Genomic DNA, 21,574 nt, shown 5'->3' with positions numbered 1-21,574 from the left:
AATACGCACAACTGCTCTAAAACACATAGTCAACATGTGCCAGGATCATTCTATCGGTTATAGCGACTGCAAAAGGCCTGCAGCAAATAGCTTATAGGTCAAACACCGAGAGCTCGCAGCCCTCTGGGAAAGTTTAAAGGCCCCCTGCTGGCAGCCTGTCACTCAGCCCGCTTTAAACGGGCTTCATCGGGCAGGTGTGCCGCTGGAGGCCAGGGCTCATCCCTGAGATGAAGGGGGCGGAGGAGAGAAGGGGAAAAGACTGCTGGGAGGCTTGATGAAATGAAGGGCATCCTCTATTCGACAACTGTGGCTCATCAGACCTGGAAGAAATGCGCTGGGAGAAGCGAAAGGAAGTGCTGTAGATTCCCCTTGCTTTGTTTGTGCTTGATATTTAGAAGCAAGCTCGAACGGGTTCATTATCCTTCATACTGACATACATCTATAGGAGAAACCATGCTGTATATGCGGATTAAAAGGGCTTCGAGCAAAAACCTGACTTTCGAACTCATGCTGCAACACTAAAAAACTGGTAGAACTTTGAAATTATCGGGCATTTTAGCTGGTAAAGGGCGGAAACTGGTACTGAAAAGTGTTTGTTTGAGTGAGAAAATCGGGCTGCAAGGCAGTTGTGGTATTAAATTGTGGACACGAGAAGAGAAAGGTCATTACAGTATAAGCTTAAAACTATTGTAAATGCAACAAATAATCCCACAAGACATGCAGGAAAAAACAAAACGAGAGAAAGCGAGAAGCCCAGAGTAAACAAAAGACAAAAAAACCCCTTTGCCGATACTGTCCCCTGAGGAGAAATTTCCTGTAATCTGTGTTTAAAGAGAAGACAGTTCTGACCCGACGACATCACCGCTTTCTGGATCTTCAGCGAGGAAAGATTGTGAATGAACAGAAGGTGCCTGGAAATGCTTGCGCCGCCGATGGTCCCACAGTCCACATTCAACAACACAGTCATTGTGCAAACGACCAGCAAATTCAGAGACCACCAATCTGCAGTGCAAATCACATTTTTAATACATCAGTTCATACGTAAGCACTACATGTCATTTTGCATCAGCCCTCTCATCGCTGGCAAGCATGCAAGACCATGTGACGAGGTACTTCAGTATTTGCAGGGAGAACAGGCCCCTGCAAAGAGCAAACAAAAAAAAGAGGAACGCCATATGCAGAGCGCTGAGGATAATGAGCATGAGCAAACGAGAACAAAACCAAAGCGTATTATAAGCCCATAAAACAACTTCAAAACGAGGCCTCTCAGCCAACGCGGGGTTATAGAGCGGCACGGACTCTCCAGTAGAGGGCGCTAGCGCGGAAGGAAACATGCCACTGCAACGAAATCAGAGTCTGACCAAGGGTTTGTTTTTATCCACGAGCTGTGAGTGAGGAGTCAACTGTACTGCAGCAATGTGAGGGGAGAAATGTAGCCATCCGTAGCGGCAGGAAGCGTTTGTTCACATCCTGCTCTCCCCACACCCGGAGGTGGCGCACCTGTCGCGTCATTGGCCCAGCCCCGTGTTGGTTTCCTGGTGTGTTTGTCCGAGTGCACCTGAGTGTTATGTAAGGGAAGGGAAGCCCCGCCCCTGGGCCCAGAGGCTAGGAGATCTTACAGTTGTTCCTGGTGCAGTTCTGTGGCGGACTCTGAGGCGGCCGGATGGATTTGGAGCGTTTGAGGCTGTTGCCTTTGCTGCCTCCGGCGGCGTTGGCTAGCGAGTAGGATCGTCCGTGCATCATGACGGCATTCATGCCGTTGGCCATGGAGAACGACTTCAGATGGCTCTTGATGGCCACAGGAAGCGGCAGCTTATCGATTAGGTGCACGGGGGTGCAGGACACAATGGCGCGGCAGCACAAGTCCTGCAGGCTGAAAACTGCAACAGGACACAGACAAAACACACACACTTGAGTTACAAGACAAAGGCGATCAGAACAAACCTGAACGCTTACATAATCGAACTATAAAAACAAAGGAAAAAAAGCATGTGATGCTCCAGGGATTCAACAGTAGCTGCCTCCGCGCATCTGCATGCTGAGATCATTTTATATTCTCTTTACAAAAGTAATGAGAATGTTTTAAATTATTCAACATTCCCTCAGCAGATGTTAACACGCCGCCTGCATTTCTGTTCAGATGGAGTCGAATGCAAATGAGATTCACATGGGAAGCCTGACATGGGAATATTGGTTAACCGTGTTAGAATGTGCTCTATGAGGACAAACCTCTAGGAAGGACGTTTGGTATGTTTAGCAGGCAGGGTGCTGACAGCAAGCCTTCAAAATATAATATTAAAATGTATTATATTTCAAATATAGTTCAAAGGTTTGGGGTCAATACTGTTGTTTTTGAAAAAAAAAAAAAATATTACTCTCACTAAGGCTGCATTTGTTTGCAATAAGAAATTTTAAATGCAACTGAAATATTTTAAAATGTAATTTATTCTTGTTACATAGTCCTTCAGAAATCAGCCTAATTTGCCAATTTGGCGCTCAAGCAACATGTCACATTATCAATTATAAAAGTTAGAATTCATTCTTGAAGCTTAAAAATTGCAATAAAAACTGTAACTGATATTCTGTAACTCTAATTATATTCTAAATATCTGAAACCTCTGATCAATTTTAATTGCTGTTGCTGAATTCAAGTATACATTTTTTTTTAAAAACAAAATCTTACAGATTTGTAGTAGAAGTATACATTTATTTAATGCCACGTCAGCATCAAAGGTTATTTTACAATAGAACAGAATATAATAGGAGAGCAATTTTGAAAGGTGTGCTGAAAGCGCTTGCCATCTCAGAACTGCAGGACGCTGCTTCTGCTAAACAGCTCATCTGAGGCGCTGTGAGGTCTCAAGGGAAAATCCCACATAATAGTGGAAACAGACAGAGAAAGAAGTGCTTCACTGAAAGCCTTCTGCCTCTAATTACGTGGCTCTGGACAACATTCAGTGCGGTTTTCAATGCTAATGGAAAGCTATGCTGATCATGCCAGTCTTCCTGCATCACCCCGGCTGAAACCCAAGATTTCCACTGTGTTTGTTGGACTGTGATCTAAAAAGTGCAGAAAGCATGGACCTTTCTCCACTTTTTCATTGATTTCAAAGTGAAGAGATGTATTATCGGTCTATTAAAAGGCATGCTTGACGAGGACTCACCTCTGTTGGGCCTCCAAAACTTCTCCATGCCATGCCTCATCAGCACGATGCGCGACAGCTCTGTAAACGACTCAATGACGTTGAAGTTGCAGAGAGGGCTCACTTCGAAAAACGTCATACCGTTCTTTTCTGCGTACGCACGTGCCTGTTCTGTAGGGACCTGACGCTTGAATGCCAGGTGCAGCCGTTACCCACAAGAATACGGGGTACACCAGGTGCGTGCTGAAAGAAAAGGAGACGAAAAGTGGGTTACAAAGGGGATGGGAGGACCGGAGAGATGAGAACGAGGAGATGCACGCTCCTGTCAGGCTGAGTGAATCTCAAACAGTGTCACAGCTGGCCTGTCTCATTTATTTATTCAATGAGGCCTGTCATATCTGTGCCTTTCTCAAGTCCACAGAGAAAAGAGCACTCTACTGAGCAGCAGCAAGTGGGTTTAAATAAATCTTATTCTTCAATCTTGAACCTCAAATAATGCTCTGAAAGATGTATCCTATCAGTTATTAGTTGATAATGAATAATTACGCTCATTCATTTAATCATTAAAACACTAATACTTTAACACTGTTTAATGTAATCTTCAGCAAACCTGAAAGGAAATGTATACAGAAAAATAATATAAATGTTTCATACTGTGCATTACAGTGTGGCCTAAATTTACTTCAGCATTTAAAACTAAATGATTGATTTTAATCAAGGACATTTTAAACTGTATTATATAACATTATTATGTAAAAGTCATATATATAATACATTTAATATTGCTTGAGCAGCAACTTCTGACAGGATCGTGTGACACTGAAAAGCTTTTCCCCATATAAGAATAAATTACATGACGGAAGTAAATACATTTTATTAAATAAAGAGAGACCCTAACCCTAACCCAATCGCTAACATCAGAACCATAGTGTAAACATTTTGTGAACATAACTACAAACCTAAAAATGCCTCAACTTGTCTTAGACAAGACAACAAAATATCTTAGATTACAAAATGTTTATCAACTGACTGCGAGAGACCTTAAAAATGTCCTCCCTACATTAAATTGAAGCTTACTGAGCAGAGCAAAGCAAAGCAATGCACTGCATCATGCACCCTTCCGAAGCTCAGCAAGGTCAAAGCTCATTCTGTAATGAAATGACTCACTGTGAATCATCAGCTTAAATCTGACTCAAGTAAATGCGGCAAAGTCAAAACAGAGCCTTAAGTATTCTAATATTTACCAAAGCGGGTCAAAAGTCCTCAAGTTTAAGTCTCTGCTGCCAACTAATACAACACACTCCCTCTTTCCGTCGTATGTGCGCTTTGTGCTTTCTGCAGCTCTTAGTGTGAAGAAATCTTCAGTGTCAGACAAACACACGCTCACTAAGCGCAGATATCCACACATATCCACTTAAACATTCACAAGAACACGATTCTCATACAAGGAAGGAAGGAAGAGACCGTGACAGAGTAGCCTAAAAGGAAGGGGGCTGTAGTAAGAGAGACATCCTCTCTGGATATCAAACACAGCAACAGGAACGGAAGGGAAGGAAAGGAGAGGAGAGTCACAGTGACACTGTATACTACGATTCTGGGTCCGGCTTGCTGTAATACTGAACAATATTCTTTTATGAACACACATGTGTGCATAATATGCAGTATAATATGCATGCAGTAAAGTAGGGACATCTATCTATCAGTCACAAGCTTATAGCCCACAGGACTATGGGTATCTTAGCGATCTCACTTCCTGTTATCCTAAGGAGCAGCTTAATTGTACCTCATCAATCTCCCTGATCCAGCGGTCTATCCCACAAACGACCAGCGGTTGGTGATGTCATACACCAACAGGATCCCCTGTAGAGGACAAACAAACATGTATTGTTAACCCGTATCCTGTTCATGCAGTAAAGAGGGATGTTAACAGCACTTACAGGACGTGAACTGTACTGAACGCAAAACTATTTTAACACACTCCAAGCCCACTTTGTTGGACTCAGACTCTTGAAGCAAACTATACATAAACACATTGATATATCCTTTGTTATGTAAACACCATGTCCATTTTTGCTTTCAGCAAAGCACTTAGTACGACGTCGGTCCTCCTAGTGAGAACAAAGGGTGAAACTCGAACACTAAAAGTGCTTTTACCTGCGCTCCCCTGGAGTACGACCGGAAAATGGTGCAGAATCTGCCTTGTCCCGAGGTGTCCCTGAAAGCGAACAGAGACATGTCAGGACAAAAATCACACTACAATACTACGTCAGTTAAGCTTGACACATGAGCTTTGTTTCAAAATACTGTGAGCTTCTTTCATCGCATTTTAAGGCATCATAAGTCAATTTAAAATGTGAAAGCGGTTCCAAAAGGTGATCATCGTCATAATGCTGTTATTAATTCCTTTAACAAAGATGGCAATACCAGAATGCACTGCGACAAACTCACCTTCGTGTATGGCAGCTAAACATGAGAAAATCGTACATAAAAATACATTATTTGTGTGCTATGCATTTCATGTGCTTGTAGGAGTATCGCATTACCTTAATATCAAGCTAACATCAAACTAAAGCTCCCTGCTTCAGCACTATATGCGTAGCTGCCTATGAAAAGCGTTCCAAATCGGTCGCTTAAGAGGTTCTATTTCAGTTACAATGCTCCCTTAAAAGGCGGGAGCCTATGTAGGCAGTAAATAGATAGGCGGCTCACTATATTTTAGAACAAAGCTGCGTGTTTGAAATCTACACCGTCTTGGACGCCAAGTTTAAAGTTAACCCAAATACAAGATGACTCAGGCGCTTGAGTTGGCGTCACAGGCTAGAAAAACGAGTTTTCCACTGTGGCATGTCCGCACCCAAATAACCTTTCCAGCTGCCTACACACTATCTGTGAGAAATTTCTCACACAGTTCAGATGACTATACCAGGATGGAAAGTGTTAAACAAATACGCATAAAAAAGCCCAAGTGGTAGCTGCGTTTTTGTGGGGCTGAGCCCACTTTTGGAAAAGCTGTTAATTGCTTCAGAGTGCTCATCAGATATACCTTCCATCTCTGAAACATGCCATAAGAAACATAGATGTAGGAAGAGATTGAAGCCCTGTTGAGGGAGTCTATAAGGAATATGCACTAAGAAGACCAATTACTATAAAAGTATTACGTTATATAGCCCAGCACATTACAGCAGGCCATAGGAATTTCCTCAAGGGTTTGGAGAATTGCTCCTCGGGCACTTAGCACACTGTGTGTTAACGCTAATGAGCTTGTTGTTTGTCTTCATAATGTGTAATTCTGCTATCTTATACTCCAATGCTTCCTTGATTAGGGAACTTTTCTTTCTCTCCGGGGAAGTGGCTCCACGCTTTTATGGATATATAACAGAAAGTGTACATATATCAGATCATATATGTATTTTTTTTTTTTTACTACTGGCTAAGTAAGGATAGAAAAAAGTAAACTACATGAATTTTATACCTCATGTTTCCTATTGACTGGAAAACAACAAACACTCATATCTGTAAAGCGGGGAAAACTTGGACACGGTTTACTTATTTTGCAAATCAAGTTTCCGTCTGTCTCTTTGTTCATTTTCATTGCAATGAAAAGGAAAACCTGCTATCTGTGGAATGAAGCCTTATTATAACAGAACATGAGGGTAGGGACGCAACAAAACGATGCCAAAGGTGAGGCTGAGGAAAAGTGACTGTGGCATCGCCTGGACAGGACAGACTACAGTCCACAGCCAAATAGCGTATACGTTCTGCGCTTGCACGAGAGAACATACCTACCATACAAGCACATGGCAGTAGTCTCTATTCGGCATCAGGGAAACCAGAAAAGTGAGAAACGTTGATATACAAAGCAAGCAGCATTTGCTTTTACCATTGTTTACACCAGTCACGCTCATTACGGCACTGTTCTGCATCGAGGAACTACGGAACAGGGTTGTGATGCACTTACCAAAGCTCAAGCTTCACTCTCCGCCCATCCAACAGGATTGTGGTGGTCTTGTAGTCTATTCCTGCAGAATCAGAGACAGAGAACACTTAGATAAGACACCTACATGTCTGTCTGCCATCAGATATCACAAAAGCTTGCCTACTGAAAAGAAAATACTCTAGACAGGATCGGGAACTCGAAAAGCTTCGGCCGTCAGCATGATAGCATTTGGTGAACCACCTAATTTAATTCTCAGCCAATTCTTCCTTTCATTAGCAGACACTAAAGCTGAAATGACTATCTTGATAGTGACTGTGCACATTCGGTGGAAAGCTTGACAGCTGCAACCAATCTGCTGTTACCTAATGCTATCATAGCTGAAATGTGACCAGGACGCTTCCCATAAAGGCGATTACCTTGACTGCTTATCTACATTTATCATTCATAAAACTGAAAAAAAAGAACAGTGCGGGCTCCATCAGCTGAATGGCATTATCTGCAATTTCAGTTGCTTCGCAGCAGGTCAGCATTCAAGCTCACTTTGCATTTTAATAGACAGCTCTGTCTCTAACAAAGGCTCACTGCGTCTCTTTTCATACAGGCCAGTGCCTGTAATATTCACCATGCCAAAAGGGCTTGTCTCAGTGGATCATCTTTTTGCACACTTGAAAAATCTGATTATCTGTAATGCTGACAACATGAACATGGACTTGTCCCCAACCTGAAGTATTCGAGAGAGTTTATTCATCATAATAAGAGCGGTTTTGGCCATTGCTTCTCTGGTACATCAGTTCTAAAAAAGGAAATTAACTTTGTTCCTCTCTGATTAAAAAAAAAAAAAGTTGCAACCTTCTGTCATCGTCTCATCTACTTTGATCCGTTTACTTCCTGCAAAGTCATAAAAGAGTGGACCACTACATGAATTAGGGAAGAAGATTAATCACAGTTTTATCATAAAAATAATGACTGAAAATCGATGTGGTTAGAATATTGTTAGTGACTTACTAACTGACCTACTAAGAGGTGGCCAAGTGGTGTAACCGTTGTTGCGGTTTTAATACCAGTAATATCATCAAACTTGTTTAAATTGTGCAGCATTTCAGCATGAAATAAAATAATTACAACACACTACACTGCCATGACAACAATAAATAGTTTTTCTGTTACAATACAACCGTAAATTACAATAGTAAAATCCTAATTTCTTAATTTTCAAATGTTAAACTTATTTTGTTATCAGAATTCAAGTCTTTTAGTATTTTGATAAATCGTTCCCTACAGCAGAGACTTTAAACGGAGCAAAGGAAGGGGAAAGATGGGACAGCAGTCTTTTTTAGGATACTTCGTAAAGCTTTGATGACTCTGAAACAGAACAGGGTCTCCTCTCACGCTGAGCTACAGAGGCAGTTTAAGATCTCCTGACAGGAGAATGTCAGTTGCTTCTGAGCCCATAGACGTCTTCAGTCCTCCATTATTAATCGTCTACAAGAGAACGTAACAAGAGGGAAAATGGCTCGCACTTAAAACGAACCACTGGGGCTGATTTCCTGCTGCTATTCTGCAAAAGCTTTGCTCTTAAGCAGGGCAGCACATCAAGCCAAAGGAGCATCACACTTCCTTCCTCTAGCATCCCTCCTCCTTCGTTCTGGGTAATTGTATGGGCAGATGGCTCAGCTACGAGGCCTGACAAGGGCAGTACAGTGTAATTATCATCTCAGGTTCCAGCTTGGGCGCAGGCCAAGACTTCCACGCTGAGCAAAGACAGCTCAAAAGAGGCTAGTTTTTTAAGAAGAGTCAGAAGGAAAGATCCAGTAGGACTTAAGGACACATGAGAGGAGAGCAAGTGGACAGGGACATGTGCAGGCATGTTTCATTTTGATTGAAACATCCTATTATCAATGGACAGAGGAAACAAAAGCGTTTTCAACTGGAGAATGTAGCAACGTTAGATTTTTTCATAGTAGGAGGTCTTTGCTTTCAAAGCATGATGTCTTTGTGTTTCATTGTTGTTGTTTTTTTATGGCATATTTAGATGCTGTGAATTGCGATGTGCCCAGCTACACTGGTGAGACAGAACACTGTGAGTCTGATTTTGAGGATAATTTCAAAGACTGTGAGCACATGAGAAATGAATCGAACATGCCTGAGGCTGAGACAGGTAGAAAAGCTGGTTTCACTGAAAGCATGCATTTCAACAGGAGCTTGTGTGTGTGTCTGTGTTCAAACAGCACACAAGATGACTTTGACTTCCATATCTGATCACCACTTTATCATTCAGCAGAAGGAGAAGAACCTTGTGGAATAGAGATGGGCGATATGGCCTAAAAAATGTGTGTATGTATATATATATATATATATATATATATATATATATATATAGTATAATATACTAAATGATCAACTAGGGCTGGACAATAATTATATTTATAATTATTTTTAATAACGATGGTATAATTATTTTGATATACATTGTCTATGGTTCCAAAATGCAGCCCAGGTGTTGATATGAATGGAAGCGGAACCAACTATCTTCAGAAAAGTTTCGAAGATTTTTATCTGATAAAGTAGCGCTCACGAGCAGAGATGATTTTAGTTTAGTTTAGTTTTTACACTAGTTTTCACACTCAGCGCCTCCAGAATGATTTTGCATTCTCACTAAGCCCATCTCCAGCAACATTTTTCAGTTTTCACTGAATGTATAATGTATACACATCTGTGCCTATTTATTATGCTGTCCTAACAATACACAATTATATAATTTGCTGCCATTCACATTTATTTCCACTTGTGTTCAATCAGAATCAGAAATAAGGAAAGAAAAAGTACCGTCTAAAGGAAAACACTCTCTGGTCATGTATCTACCGCTGTGTCGTCTGTGCCAAATTCGTTTGCTTTCGATCACTAGCAGCCAACAAAGATGCCTGCATCTGCAACTTTAGACTCTAAATATTTACAGATGCCCACTCAAAGCTCGATCAAAGACAGATCAATGAGGGTAAAAACAAAACAACCAAAGACCGAATTTATATGAATACAAACTGCACGGTCTAAAACTACTACATACGGCAGTTTAACGCGCTTCTCTGATCTCAAGAAATCAAAAATGAAATTTGTAATCTAGCAGATGCATTTATCTAAAGCATGTTACAGTACACTTATTATAGGATAGCCCCTTTGAGGCAAACTGGGCTTAAATGCCCATGACCACCAAAACTACACATGTCCTCCACCAAAAAAAGTATAATCTAATAATCTAAATAAATCTAATAGCATTTTTAATGATAAAAAAGTGGCTTTTCTATTCCTCAGGCTTTAATATTCCACCTTGCACACTGCCGATTCCTCTACACACCCTATGTATAATTCATTTTTGAAAAAAGCCTTTCAACATTCAAACCATCTGAGCACGTCAGGGCGGCATCTCCCTCAGGGAAATATACATGCCTGCAGCGTAATTTAGCATCGCCGATTCTACGGACAGCTCGTGGAGCCATCTGTGTTGATTTTGAGTGATGGTACAAGGCAACTCGTTTGAAGCTGGACCAGCAAGCTCCCCCTGGAGATCTCAGAGAAGAGCCATCACACCCATAAAACACACACCGTTCCCTAATAGCTTCAACCGACTAGATAAACAGCAGCCCATACGTATGAAAAGGGACAGAACGAGAGCGACCGAACTCGTGTTCGCCTGCACACGTGAGGTTTATTTGGATATGAAAGGCATATCGGTCTATAATTGGTCTATCACCTCCCTGGCTTCAGTCTAATGACAGAGCGTGGACGATCTCATTACAGCGAGCGGAAAGCTATGAAAGAAATCAAATCAAAAGACGCTTGTGCTTAACGGTCTTGACGGTGTGCTGTACTGACCTGTTCAAAGAAAACACAAACACACTTCACGCTTTCTTAGTTAGATTTACTTTGTGTGTCTCATATGAGAGCGCCAGATCTCTGCCTGGAACACTCACCAAAAACATATTGTACCTTCCTGAATAAAAAGGGACTAAAATATAAAAGTCAACCGATATTGACTTTATGACCAATACCAATACATATTATTTTTGATAGTGCCTTAGAACTAAAGATAGCTACTGATAACGCATTTGGCCAATATTCATTTCTCGCTTTGTCTAGAAGTTACCTAAAGAAAAATAAGAAAACATTAGAATAAGGGAGCGCCAGATAAAAGCATTATAAGTGTTGTGTAGTAACTGTATGCATTATAATCATTCTAACCGGATTATTACCCAACAGTCATTTATTCTGAAGCAAGGCAAGGTATTGGTAAATGGGCACTTATCTGTAATAAAAACAATATGGGTTATTCCAATTATTATGCTAAAGTATCCGACACACAAAATGGGGACTGATTTTTTTTTATTTAATAACTTGCTGATCACTGTATTACAACATTCATACGCATAATGTTATTACTAATAATATCAGATTTATTCGTGATATTATTTTCATGCAAAGTTGATTCGCATGAATCACTGCTTGAAAAACTGTGGCTAGTAATGAAAAACTTTACTGTACCGTTTATTTTAAAGACCAATAACCCATTAAACTGAAGCTGGGTGATATTGTTTAAAAACAAAGATATTGTTCGAACCAATAATCGTAGCTCTTCTAACAAACAGTGCATGTCATACAACCACTGAGCAGAAAAAGTAAACGCAGCTTTTTTTATATAACAATCTAAACGGGCAGCGAACGTTGCACAATCCTGCAACAGATAAAGAAAACAATAAACCGTGTTTCCACCTCCTGTATGTCACAGAGAGCAGCAATATGGCACCCGCAGAATGACTCACCATATTCAAAAGAACAATATTGACCACGTTGGCTGGTAAACCTGTTAAAAACCATCACACAATTCCTATTTAATGGCTCGCTGAGCGACGCGCCTCGCTGCGAGATTATTCTGGCTGAAGGATGTGTTACTCTCGGTGTGTGTGTGTGAAGATGTGTGGGAAGTGTTGACTAGCTCACCGCTGCTGTAGGCATATGGAGACTCGGCAGATCCGTCTTGAAGGCTGTCCAGGATCTCTCCTTGCCCACGTCGCTGTCTCCCACCAGGAGGAACTTGAGCAAGTAGTCGTAGCTCTTCACAGGGCTGCCCTGGGTGCCCATGATTGCTCACATCAGAGCCAGAGTAAAGAATAGGAGACAACTGTGTGTGTCCTTTCTTGGATCCTCCAGAGCTCTGGGGGTCTATGGGTGTCTCGGCTCGGGTCTATCTCTGAAAGGCCGACTCTGCAGACAGGCCAAATCAAACCATTTCCCTCGCTTCCAGCCCGGAGTCTTTAAAACGTCCAGTCGTATTCAGCCTTAAAACGGTATCAGCGCACAGGTTCACTTCAACGGCAGGAAAACCGAACCGCAAGGCTGTTTACATATCTTTACACGAGCGCAAATCACCGATAATTATACGAGACGAAAATAACACGCGTTTAAAAGCATTTACCTCATCGTGGCAAGTTATTGCTATGATAGAAAAAGCAATAGAGCTATCGAGCTAGTGCATTGTTAGCATACGCCTGCCAAGCTGTCAACACAAAGAAATAACCTCATTACAATTTCATATAGTAACCAACTGCACTGTTATGACAATATTACTAATAAGAATGGATATCTGTTATCGTAAAACTAATTAAAAAGGTAATTAAGACGAGCCGCCGTTCAGATGTAGTAACACCATCGGCTAACGCTATTAGCTGTGAGCTTAGCGAGTCAACAACAGGCGCACAACATTGCTTTTATACCATAGTGCTCTAATCCAGCAGAAACTCCTTACGATTGCAATACATTCCTAGTGAAATGCGAGAAAGAAGCGCTAGGCTGAGGAAACTAAGCAGGGTGTCCACGGTCGCGCTTTACTTAGCTCGAGCGGCCGATGCTAGCGCGTCTGGTAGAAATCATGGCTCCTTTTCTGTTTTCCTCTGAATAACAAAGATTGATGAAGGTTCGCGCGTCTCGTCTCGGGATCCGCGCGCGCTATCAGGCGGCTCTGGGGCGAGGCGCGGGAGGTGAGCGATTATTAAACGATAACTCGAGCCGCTGGATATTATTGCTTGTGCTGTAAATGCTCTCGGATATCCAACATGTCCCATGTTCTCTCACAGGAGAGATCACACACACACAGTCTGTCACGCTGAGCTTTCACCTCTGACTGACTGTACCTCCCTACACACACACACACACACACACACACACAGCGCGCAGGCAGATTTGGGTTTCAAAGTACCAGTAGTTATTTTTACATGCGTCAATATTAAATACCCAAACAATATAAAATCACAAACAAATTAAGGTATGCTAATAAGGTAATGCTTATTAGGTAATTAATATAAAGTATTGTTGAAATATTTTTAAAATATTTAAGAAAATGTTTAAATATTTATATAAAATGAAAACGAATGCACTTAAAATATAATAAATAAATATCATATGATGCGTCTAAATAAAATAAATAATATTAATTTAATATTATAATGTTTCATTAATTTATTAATTCATTAATACATATGTCTAATTAAAACAAACAATGTTTAATTTAATATAAATAATAATTGAAATATTTATATAAAATATAAACTATAACACAACAAATAATAACAATACATAAATGCAGTATAATATAAATGTAATTACAATATTGTGATAATAAATAATGTTAATGATTTAATATACAGCATAATTCAAATATTTAGGTTTAAACTATTTTGAAAGAATAATTAAAATATTTATATAAAATAATCTAAACTAATATACTTAAATTATAATAAATAAGTATAGTTAAAATAAGTAAATAATAATTTCATATATTTATTTTATATGTATAATATTTATAATTTATATACTATTTATTTTATATATTTTATATATTATATATTATATATTATATTTATTTTAACAGTGATGACATAAATAAGTCAATAAATAACAAATAAATATATTATATTTATTTATACAAACAGTTGATATACAGTGAACTAACAATAAATAAATAAATTAATAATGTTAATTGTTTAATATTAAATATAAATAAAATATTTCTGACAAAATGAATATAAGATAAATAAATAAACAAATAAAATACCCACAACCTTCTAAGGACACTTTGTCTGGAGGAAATTGTTTTTTTTTTTATTGCAAGTAATGCATATGTCCAACAAATCTTCCTTCTATAATTATGCAACTGTCTGTTTTTAATATTTTGTTTTTGAGAAACACTAATGTTGTTCCAAACCTCTTCTTTCTTCAGTGGAGCACAAAAAGAATGACAGCCTCAGTCACCCATAGCTTTCACTGTATGGAAAATATTAATGCTGTGAAAGTGAATGGTAACTGTAGCTGCTTGTACCCACATTCTGGATTCATAAGGTGACTAAATAATAGTTTCTTGGTGAACTTTTCCTTTAAATCAATCTTTAAAAAATGTATGGCTTTCACTTTCTGTTTGCAGTACTTATATTACAGGATTGCTGGTTCAGTGGCAGATGGGAGGGTTAATGTGCTGGGACAAGCCAGAGGACTCTCTCACTTTCAGGGATCAAAGAAGATAATCCCTCCCCTGAATAGATTAAAATGCAAATTGCTGTATGAAGTCTTTGTGTCTGCCCATCCAGATTACAGCTACACGAGGGTCTCAAGGGAGACAAGGACATCTGGACCCCGCCCAAGTTCTATACCAGTCATTATAAAACATAAACGCTCTCCCCAACACCTAATAATAGTATTTGTTCTCCTGGACAAGATATGAGGCAGCTGTTTTTGAACAGAATTCTGTCAATGTCCAATTTTTACGATCGTGATATGGAGAACCTGTAATAAATGATTATTATGACTACATACACTGTAAAATACAATAAAAATAAATATTATACAATAATTATAATACAACAGATGCTATACTCCGCTATAGAAGTAGCTATGTTTATATATAGAGAGAAAGAGTTGTTAGTTATGCTTGGAATAGCATGTTTGTGTCAGATATACACAAAGGGCAATTCACCCTTCAGTAACATAAAGGTGAATCCCAGCTCAGATGTTTTTTCACTGAATAGCCAGAAGCCCGTCATTGTTGTGTTATGCTCTCGGTCCAGTCTGAGCACATTCTTCACAGGCTGTTCTCCCCAAACAAAAGATGCACGTTTCAGAAAATTGGTAAACTTTAAATATCAACCGTTTGTAGTCCAGACACGAATCGGACGATCTAAGATGCACAAAGATACTGCAATCTACAAAAAGGTATTAAATAAACTTTATTGAGGTACATTTAGAGTTTGAAAGATTTAACAGCACAGATGCATATTTTGATCGTGTTATAAAAATCTTGACTTAATTAAATCATTTACATGAATAATAATAATAGCTACAAAACAGCAATTTGGCAACACAGACACAAGTGGATTATAATTTACACTAATCTGTATTAAATTCAACATTCAGACAGGACACAGTCAGCTAGATTAGGCTTTTTATAGCTCACTTTTATCAGTCATTTCCTTTCTATCTGACCATCGAGAGCTGCAAAAAACCCCAAAACAAAACAAAACTGAGGCGACGTCAACAGGACACTTCCAGTCCAGTGATCTTTGTTACATTATGGCTGTGATTGAGCGACACAAGTTTTAAATATCAAAGCTACAATATAAGTAACACTCTTTTTTTTTAATGGTACATATTCAGTGTTATAAAAAGTACTTAAAAAGTTTTAAAATAAATACAAAAATGAATCACAGTTTCAATCGAAGATTCTACTCAATGTTTTAAAAAGAAAGTTCATGATTTAAATCTACAACGAAGGAACATCTACTTCTAGGACTATTTGGAGTGTCACTGGAGTCAATGTTCATGTGTCTGGCTGCAGGTCCCAGAGTTAGTCGGTCTTGGCAGTCTTCTGCTTCCAGGGTAAATGAGCTCTCCTACAAACAGCTTTTTGCACAATGTGTGCCCAGGAATCCCCTTAGGGTAACAGCTATAAGTGGGCGTCCGATAACACTGAAGTACAGAGCTACATTTCAATGGGTTGATCTGAAGGTGGAAAAGAAAAGACATTTTTCATTCACGTTTGCTCATCTGGGACAGAGACGAGTAAAGGACGTCAGTGTTTGCGCTGCACTGTGAGCCGTACAAAGCTCATATCCAACAACCTCATATCCATCTCACAAAATCAACAGGTCAAACCACTAATGAAAGCCAAGTATAAATAAACTATGAGACGACAAGCTGTTTTAGCAACAACCAACCTACCTCCATCATCAGGTGAAGAGGAGTTCCGGCCTGACAAAGCACCTGAAATTTAACGCCCTCTGGAATACAAAGAGATTCATAAACTACTTATTAATCATATAAATGCATACCTAAGCGGTTTTCACTGCGACCTATAAGTACATTCATATTGTCATCTCTATCATGGAGAAAGTTTCATTGATTTCTTTATGGCTGCTCACCTGCCAGTCTGTATGGTCTGCAGATACCGAGGGCGACGCAAACAGGGGAAGGAGTTGATGAAGTCCACACTAACATGAATCACTCCTGAAACAGCACCACCACCAGACGCAGCTACAAACACAGAACAAGATGCTTATGTTATCAACATATAAATTGAATATTTATGGCTTTTATGAATCTTTTTTTTTTTAAATAGCATTTAGATTTTTACAATAGTATTATGGAGCGCAAAACCTTTTAACATTGATGAGATGTAATGTTGTTTTAAGCTAGTTAAAATAGGTAAAATATATTACATTTGATTACATTTACATTTTATTACAGTTATTTTAAATTGTAATAATATTTTGCTATATTCCTGTTTTTATTGCATTTCTGGTCCAATAAATGCAGTGACAGAAAGTATAAAAGATATATACTTAACTACTAAAAAAATAATAAAAACAGGCCCCAAACAGTAATATACTATAAAATCATCAAGAGTCAAAATAATAGATTTTTATTAGGATATTAGTTACAGATCATGTACCTAATGAAGATATTTTGTAAATTTCCTACCATAAATATATTTAAACTTTTCTAAAGAAATATCTAGACAGCTTTAAAAGGCGTATTTTCTTAGATTTTTCTGCACCTTGAGATATTTAAATCTGTTGCACCTCAGCATAATATTGTTAAAACCTATGACTTGTCTTGTGGTCCAGGGTCACCTACAGTGACAAAGAAACGCAGCTGGCTTTTGGGCTGATTTATTATTACGTTTAAAAACGTTGAGGCGTAAAAGTGTGAAGATAGACTCACCAGGGTAAAGACGAGGTAATACAGGGCAGTGGTGGGAAGCAGGAACAGCAGAATCGTAAAGAGCAACGTGCCAATGAACAACTGCAAAGGAAACAGAGCGGTGTCAGATGTGTTCTGTAGGGATGTGCTAAACAGCTAGCAGTGGTGCAGGAAAAGTACCTGGTCCAGGTCGTACGAGCACGAGTCAACCCTCTGCCTCAATACATCTCCATTTCTTCCTGAAGAGCCGCTACAGCGAGGACAGGACCGTAGATCTTCAGACAGTAGAGTCTGACAGCAAAGATAGGAAAGTAAACTTCACTAACAAAGAAACTGCACTGCACTTCTCAGAAAAGATTAAAAGCCTTAGAATGTTGTGTCAAGGCTAATATGTGAATAAAAGTAACTGCCCAGGAAGATATGAGACAGAGCCTTAAAGAGATAGTACACCTAAAATTCTGTCTTTCCTGACTGTGTAACGTTCTTTCTAGAACAGAACTTAAACTTTACTTTTAACTTTCATACAATACAGGACTCTAGTGGACTATTGTTCCTATCCACCTGTATAATACGCTAAACAGCAGCCTTGGACACTTTGTGAAAACAGAAAGTCATACAGGTTTGGAATGACAAAAAGTAAAAGAAATATTATTTCTGGGTGAACTATTTTCTTTAACAGGCACAAATGTAAGGGTTGGCACTGCCCTCTACAGGAGCGCTCAAACATAACAAAGCCAAGCTCACACTTGCCCCATACACATAAAAACAGTAGATGTGGAAAGTGAGGAGGGCCACAATGTCGGACAATATGGAAAGAGCAAAGGTCAATCCCAAGCAGGCTGAGAGTCCGACATACCACAGGATTCTCTCAATGAAAGGAGACATCAGGTGGATGTAACCTGGAGACGTCACCATAAAAAACACAGGTGTGATTCATTCATAGAAACACTAGGAGAATACCTGAACTGAAGATCTACTCACTGATCCACAGATGAATGTGGTAGAGAAAGAATCTCCCCAGAACCTGGTCCAGAGCTCTGTTCATCTTCAGTCCAGCAGGAGCTCCCATCAGCCACTCCAACAGCTCCTGGAGCTCTTTAGCCACACGCTGTCAGAGAACACAAGAGTTTCAGATTTTCAGAACAGTCTGTCTACCCATTTATATACGACGAGTTTGTTTGTAATAACAGATCACTTTTTTAGTACATTTGATCAAATCCTGGCAAACAGCTGATTGAGGCTTCACTGTTATTCAAAAACTGATTTACTGACGGTGATGCACATAATACATCATACAACCCTAATGCATATGCATGCATATAACAATGTGCGATACATAACATATACTCACACATGCACAAACACCACCCCTTTAAATATTTAGAGTTAGTAAGACTCACATGCAGCACAACTGTTTTCGATGTCGATATTAAGAAAAAATATTCTTGAGTGCATATTCAGCATATTGAAATGATTTCAAAGGTTCATATGAAATTAAAGATTATTTAGCTTTACTGAGCACATAAATAAATACTTTTTACAATAGAAAATAGTAATTGTACTGTTTTAATATTGTTTAATAGGAAAATTCTTACGAAAGCAGAAACAAAATTACACCTCTGCACTTCGAAGGATGAATGCTGAACACTTTCCCCATTATATTTTGTTAATTTTTTACAATTGCATATAGCTAAAATGTGCTTTTACTGTTTTGTCTAGCTTATTAATAAAATTTTATTAAATGTAATAATGTTTACTTAATACTAAACATTTCTTAAATATACAGTTTAACTTAAAAATGAATTATAAAATGAAATTAAACGATTATATTTTTTGCCATTTTTAAAACCCCTTCTTGAATCCGTCATAATTTTTCACTGTACAAATAAATGCAGCCTTGCTGAGCAGAAGAGAACTCCTCCTCTTATTTTGTTTAAAATGTTACAAAATAGCAGACTAGTAATGAATGTTTCAGTGCAGATTCGGACTTTTTGAACTAGTTGTTTGAATGAGCTACATGCAACTCGTATTGTGAAAACATGAGGGTCTGCAGTTTATTTAATCATTTACTAATTCCAGCCATCACACAGCAACCAGCACATCATGTTATTGTTAGAGCATAATTTAGCTTACATTTTCGGTTTGCGAGCGTCCTTAGTTTTTAACCAAATAAATGCAGCTTATCAAGCATGCAGAACTTTCAAAAATATTAACAAATCATACTGATCCCAAATTTCCTAATAATGTGCAATGTAATGTGCCATGACTATCAGCCACAGGTACCAAAGTATCTGCTAATTTGCTTATACGATTTTCCCTATAAAGCCATGAGATGAGCAGCAAACCAAGGGCTATATCCACAAGAAAGGACACAAAAATGTTTGCTTTTCTGCAGAGGATGAAAAAAAATAAGGTGTGAGAATAAGGATTTATCAAATAACAAAGGATTTTTTAATAAGTACCATGTTTAGTGTGTAAATCTATTTTGTAAATTAACATGAAAATATTTTAATATTTTTTGGTGACAAGGCAAAAGTTATGATATCTAGTACTTATCTACTATAAAAATTATCTAAAAAATAATCTAGCAATAACTGGAAATTAGTTTAAAAATAATAGAGAGAGAGAGATGTCATAAGGTTAAAACTTTTCTCAAAATTAATCAAATGTTGTCTAAAAACTATTTGAAAAAGCCAACATGAATTCAAAGAGTATATATCTAAGAATTAGTCACATGTAATTCAAAACTCAAAGTTTAGTCTTTCTGTTATTGATGAAGCTCTGTGATGTCATTGCACTCATATAAATCGCATGTGTGTGGTAGCTTTGGGAGAGAGAAAACAGTCTTGAAGTGAACTGCTCTGTATCCCGACTGAATACAGGTGGACAAATTGGCTGAGATGAAATACACTGACTTTAAATCAAAATCTGCAAAACATAAATAAATTCCTAAATATGATTTCTTTTTTCCGACAGCAGGTTAGCCGTATAGACATCAACTCACCTGGAAACTGTCAACCAGTGCCAGAGATACAGCAAGCTATGTGGAGTGAAGATGCAGACTGGAATCGATTTCTGCTTTAAAAGTCCTGGCACACATCGCCAGCCTCCCCGCCTTCTGACTGCCAGTGTGTGAGCTTGAGAGTCTGAAGGCTATATTCGGTCTGCGAAAAGAGAGGCTGACTGGAGCTACCGGTTCGCGACCGGCGTAGCCCGAGGGCTCAACATCGACTTCTGGCCGCCCTGTACTGCGTGAAGCTGGGATAGCAGCAACTCCTTCCTCTGGTCGTAGTACGCGAATGGTGATGATTCCACCATCGTGGCGTTTCCACCGCCCTGGTCCTTGCAGAAGCTTGCCACGCTTGGACCACCTGATGCGCAAAGCTTCATTTTGCTACCCTCACGCCTGGACCGCAGCGCCAGCATTCTTGAGGGGAACATGGCGCCCCAGGGTCTTTTAGGAAGCTGTCTATTCCTTCTGGTTTCTTTGCACATGCTCCAGGAAGCTCGTGACGGCTGGGATCCACCTGAGTCTGGCTCTGTAGCTCACTTCCGGGCACTTCTCTACCTGACCTGTATAAAGGGGTAGTGAATGACAGGCCAGTACTACAGCAGAATTCGTGACCTGGGATCCAGCCGCCCACCAGCAGACCGCTGTCGTGCAGTGTTGTTAATGGGGGAAAAGTGTTAAAGACTTTGAGTACCAAGTGATGGTGTACTATGAAGTCCGGAAAGATACACTTGCATGGACAAAAACACCATTAAAGGGAACAATAATATTTGCATATGCTCATATAGCACCTATAAAGTAAAGTTTTGAGTTGTCAAGTCAAAAATTAGTATGCAGTTTGCTTAGAAGCATCCAGGATCCAGCGAGGACAGTTCTGTTGTGCTCGTGCCCTCTCAAAATGAATTGAACGTGAATTTGGGTCGTTTCTATGGAAACCACGCGCTCCAGGCAAAACTCACATCGATTTAATTTGCAATCTTACCGTGAACAAATGCAGGGTCAGGTGTTACTGTTTGTTGTAATTAGTAATTAAGTACTCACAGAGTTAAGTTGTGGATTTAAAGGCAAGGACTTCTCAGAAGTTTGCTCTTATCTTGTAACTGACGACGTGCAAGTTAACTCTATTGTGTGCGATAACCAACGCTGGCATGTTCCCCAAAAAGTAAAATAATTACACTAAATCATGAGAAACAGCAGCCGAGGTAATAGTCTAGTTGTAACTCTTGTTAAACTACCCGAAAACCG

At 39.1% G+C, this 21,574-nt stretch overlaps 1 protein-coding gene and 2 pseudogenes across 1 annotated transcript in view; 1 reads left to right on the top strand and 2 right to left on the bottom strand.

Annotated features, from left to right (window-relative positions):
* Positions 1 to 1,003: 1,003 nt before the first annotated feature.
* On the bottom strand, positions 1,004 to 12,225 carry LOC122341623 (annotated as a pseudogene).
* A 3,638-nt stretch (positions 12,226 to 15,863) lies between these two features.
* On the bottom strand, positions 15,864 to 20,760 carry LOC122341325 (annotated as a pseudogene).
* The window catches only part of LOC122341324 (transmembrane channel-like protein 5), an 8,196-nt gene continuing 7,380 nt past the window's right edge, over positions 20,759 to 21,574 (top strand). The window contains exon 1 of the mRNA XM_043234682.1: positions 20,759 to 20,894. Coding sequence (XP_043090617.1) covers positions 20,759 to 20,894 — 136 coding nt within the window. The remainder of the gene's footprint in view (positions 20,895 to 21,574) is intronic.

Source organism: Puntigrus tetrazona, chromosome 3 (genome assembly GCF_018831695.1).
Source record: "Puntigrus tetrazona isolate hp1 chromosome 3, ASM1883169v1, whole genome shotgun sequence".
Lineage (NCBI taxonomy): Eukaryota > Metazoa > Chordata > Actinopteri > Cypriniformes > Cyprinidae > Puntigrus > Puntigrus tetrazona.
This window is presented reverse-complemented; position numbering and strand designations above follow the sequence as displayed.